This window comes from Cynara cardunculus (assembly GCF_001531365.2).
Source record: "Cynara cardunculus var. scolymus isolate 2C chromosome LG 2, CcrdV1, whole genome shotgun sequence".
NCBI lineage: Eukaryota > Viridiplantae > Streptophyta > Magnoliopsida > Asterales > Asteraceae > Cynara > Cynara cardunculus.
Genome location: NC_037529.1, coordinates 16,613,341 through 16,617,876, shown reverse-complemented (window position 1 = coordinate 16,617,876; position 4,536 = coordinate 16,613,341). Strand labels below are relative to the sequence as shown.

The following is a 4,536-nucleotide window of genomic DNA, read 5'->3' as shown; positions in this document are numbered from 1 at the left end:
TCAGTATACAAGCATTTATGTAACATATAAACCTTAAATTACTTATAATTGGGGTCAGCCTTATGATGAAAGTCCAAAGCTGGTTACGATACCATACAAATGAATGATTGGCGACATAAAATCATGACATGTCCCAACGGTAGAAATACAAATATCAAAAGAGAAGGTCGATCAAATAGCTAATCGACATACAGAAAAGCAGTGCATGAACATGATAAAGAATTACTTACTAATCTGACATACAGAAAAGCAGTGCAAGAACATGATAAAAAACCACCCCACAACATGTGAGATTTCTTAATGAAATCAAATAAACTTCAAAAGGCAAAAAGGGGAATGAAAACCAAAATTGATGCTGAAAAATGAACGTATTAGTTATAGTGACATAAATCAAGCTTACCATTGAAACCAACAGTTGTAAGACATCAATGACTTTTTAAGAGGAAGTGAAAAAGATACCATACATAATGCCAAAAAGTGTAGAAAGATGGAAGACAAAAGACACATTGAGAATCTATTTGATTATTCTTAAGATGATCTGAACTATGGAAAGAACGAATAGGATGATAGCAGCTAGTAGAGCAATGAGACACCATGGACTATCGAAATATGTACGCCTCAACAATGCAATATTTTTGGACACATAACGATTGTAATAATCATCTAATTGCTTCCACTGCTCCATGTAATAGAACTCCTCGAAGGCAAATTGTTCAGATATTTTGTTGAGCATCTTGGTAGAATCTTCGTTTGAACCTAAATTGTTGGTAAGGACTTTTGATTCTACCAACTTGGAAAGATCCTCCTTCGTATCGAGTAGCATATCTATGGCAGAGACATATGATGTAACGAAATCAGGAACTTTCGGAGTGCACTGCTCATATGCAATTATGTTCCTCAAAAATAGTTCAGTGTTATCATCAATACACAGTTTGGGCATTGTAAGAGTACGGTTGCCCCACCACCACCTAAAGAATTTCCACGAAGATGAGCTGAAATCTATGGCCAATGTCCAGTTTTCATCTTTTTTAGGCTCAAGTCTCACCCCGGCCTTGTCCAGTTCTAGAGCAGAGTGGTTGGGAAATCCTAATGGTGGACCACTTGATGGGATATTATCTGTTGGATGGAAAGATCTTTGCAGAAGCCCAAGAATATGATGAGGCTGGGTTGTATTTGTAACATCATTACGTCTGATTTCTTTGAAGGGGCTAAGAATTTGTAAACGTTGAAGGATGCCAGAAGTAAGAGAGGGGGTTGTTTGCAATTTAGAAATGGTGCACTTGAAGATGTCTTGAAGAACAAAGAAAGGAATCTGATTTTCTAACAACAACAGGTCACGGGAAATAGAACGTGTGAGAGTAGCATTTCTGGAAGTTAAAGGCTGATGTTCTTCGAACAAGAAAAGGAAATCGAGTATGAAACAAGCATCCATTACCATCATCTGTGCGAGTTGAACGTCCGTGTAGGTCATCATCCCACCATAAGATTCCCTGATTTTGTGTATTGAATCATTCACCTTCTGCAAACATTTATCCAGTATTATTTCTGGTTTGATGTTTAAACGTTGTAATAGATGATGCAGATAAGTCGTTTTCTGCTCTTCAAATTCTTGCAATGCTTTATCTTGTCTATGGAGAGGACCAATGGAGACCACCTGAGGTTTGAAAGAATCTGGGCTTATCTTTCGGGCATTATTAGGAATCATGTAAATCGACGGTGGCTGTTGAATGGAAAGATTCTGTCCCTTTTCTATACAATCAAGAAGATCATGGAGTGGTGTGTTGCGATGCCACCATTTCGTTTTGTTTCTCGGACCTCTTCTGCCTCCAACCTCAACATCCACATTTGCCATTGGATCCCTGTTATAGGAGTAAGGATAGCGTGATGAAAAAGATACCACACATTCACAAAATGAAATCAATACAATATATGGCAAAATTAAAGAGTTAGCTCTACATATACAAAAATTAAACAAATTAACAATAAAGAGTTAGCTCTAAATTAATCCTAAAAACAAGTTAGAACCAAATATACAAAAATTAATTTACCCTAAATAACATGTTATTATGTTAACATTATTATAAACAAATTAACCTTAAAGAATCAACCCTAAATATAAGTAAATGAACCCGAAATACAAATAAACATCAATTAACCTTAAAAGCCAAATATTGACATATTACCCTAAATATGAACATAAATTAATATCAATTGAAATTCATGCATCTCTTTGAAGAGTTAGGGTTACCGGTTAGGTTTATGGTTTCACTGAACAAAAAATATTTATGGTTTCATTGTTATATCAATTGAAATTCATCTATTAGTAGAGTTAGGTTACCGGTTAGGTTTATGGTCTAACACAACCAAAAAAAATTATGGGTACACTCGATGAAAAATAAGATTACACAACTAAACGACTAAAAATATCTACATCACACGATAACACATTTATGGTCCCATTTTTTACAGGTCAGTGAAATATTTATGCTCAAAATCCCGTGAATGAATGGAAAAAATCTTAATCTTAAATCGATTCATTGGTAGAATGGAAATAATTAAAGGAAGAGGAACTCTTGAATGGAAATGGAAAAGAGATGGAACTTCAGTTCCTTCCGAAACTACCCAAATATTGTGGGATGAAACTATGTCCACATAATATATAGGCTTATACAAATTTAAAAAAACTACACCTTGTTGAGGTGAAAATACATGATAAACTAACAATTAAAATAAAAAGATAGTTAATTAATTGAAGTTTCACACAATTACAAATAAATGAAATGTTCATGTTATTGTGCTTGTAAAACTATACTTTTCGTTAAAACTATCAATCGTATGCAAACAAATTTAAATGAAGTTGGGATTTGGTAGAGAGAAAAAAAATCGAGGAAAAAAGCAACATATACCTTCAAATAGATACAAGCCGGAGATGATGGAGATTCCAATGAACTTTGATCGCAATTTTCTGTTCCAACTAGAAATCAATAATTAGAACCAATATAGATAGATGATTTTATTGAGGGTCATGGGTTCACTACCAATTGTCAATGTACATGGCAAACTAAACACTTGTTTGCAAATAAACTTAAATAGGTTGTTTAGGAATTGAATCAGATAAAAAAATTGAAACAATTGATGATATAAATCCATCTAAATAGCCAGAGTTTAATCGATTCATAACCAACTATTAGTATACATACCATTCAAACTAATGTCAACTTATAGATTGAGAATGAAGCTTCAACAATGAAACAAACACTGCTCACACTTTTCAGTTGTAGATGTAATTGAAGCAACTCATGATAAGAATCCGATTTAAATAGAAATATTTTTTATGGTCAAAATTGGAGCAATAAAATTAAAAAAAATGGGATTGACCATACATAAAAAAAACTTACATGTGGAGGGAATAAATAGGGCTATAAATGTCAAGGAAACAAACAGTCTCACTATAATTTTGGTTTATAATATGTAATCATAGTAGACTATTTTATAAGACTTAGTTTATAAAATGAAAATTGAAGGATCCTATCTAAAGGCGTTGTAATCAGTTTATAAAACGTTTTTGAACGTCCTAGCAAGTTTTTTTAAGACACTTTTAGTACAAAGCGTCACATTAGCAATTTTGTAGGACACTTTTGAGAAAGTGTTCTATAAAATTGCTAATACGACGCATTGTGTTAAAAGTGTCCTAAAAACTTGCCAAGACTTTCAAAAGCGTCATATAAAATTATTGTCACGCCTTTAGATAATACATTTTATTTTTTGATCCTTTAAATTAAGTACTATAAAAACGGTCTATTAGAACGATAAGCAATTGATGGCATCCTATAAATCTAATTTTGTTGTAGTGTTTGCTTAGAATTCTCATACTTGTAGCTAACTATTATGTGGTTACTCCAATTTGAAAAAGTTTCTTGTAGCAGTTGCAATGATTAAAATAATTTTAGTAAATTGAAACAACTTCTGTCAATGTTGATAAAAGTTTGTAAAAAGTCATCCAATCCAATTAGAATCGATCATAACTGAATATTCAATTGTAATTGAGTTGGATTGGATCTAAAATTTCAACATCCAAATTGGATTAGTCGATTCTTTAATAGCGATCCAAATCCCAATAAAACTTAACCGATTTTATCCTATTACTATCCAACCAACTACTATCTAATATATATATATATATATATATATATATAACAATATTGTGTGTTGATATGTGTATGTAGTATTTTTTTTAAAAATAAGAAAAAAATATATGAATAATATATATATATAGGGTTGGGTTCACGTGAGATTAAGGTTTTTTCGTGTGACCCGTAAGACCAATTTATGTTCATTGATCAACTTTATAAGCTAATGATCTAATGGTCTAAAGTTGCACGGTAGCAATTTTGTGATTATTGAGAAATCTCATGGTAATTTTGTGATTATGAATGTTCAGATTGTAGATCTAATCCAAGGGTTGAGAATTGGTCTTACGGGTCTCACGAAAAACCCTTGGTCTCACATGGTCCCAAGTATATATATATATATATA

The 4,536-nt window shown here is 32.3% G+C and overlaps 1 protein-coding gene across 1 annotated transcript; it reads right to left on the bottom strand.

Moving 5' to 3' along the window:
* Nucleotides 1-441: 441 nt before the first annotated feature.
* LOC112507520 (putative UPF0481 protein At3g02645) lies at nt 442-2,965 on the bottom strand. Its single transcript, XM_025112144.1, has 2 exons — nt 2,907-2,965; nt 442-1,859 (listed from the first exon to the last, which is right to left on the bottom strand). Exon 2 carries the CDS (start codon nt 1,850-1,852, stop codon nt 515-517), a length of 1,338 nt encoding a protein of 445 aa, XP_024967912.1. The 5' UTR covers nt 1,853-1,859; nt 2,907-2,965; the 3' UTR covers nt 442-514.
* Nucleotides 2,966-4,536: the final 1,571 nt, after the last annotated feature.

Excerpts from the sequence above, each read along its gene's own strand:
- LOC112507520 (XM_025112144.1), bottom strand. The coding sequence starts at position 1,852 with ATGGCAAATGTGGATGTTGAGGTTGGAGGCAGAAGAGGTCCGAGAAAC.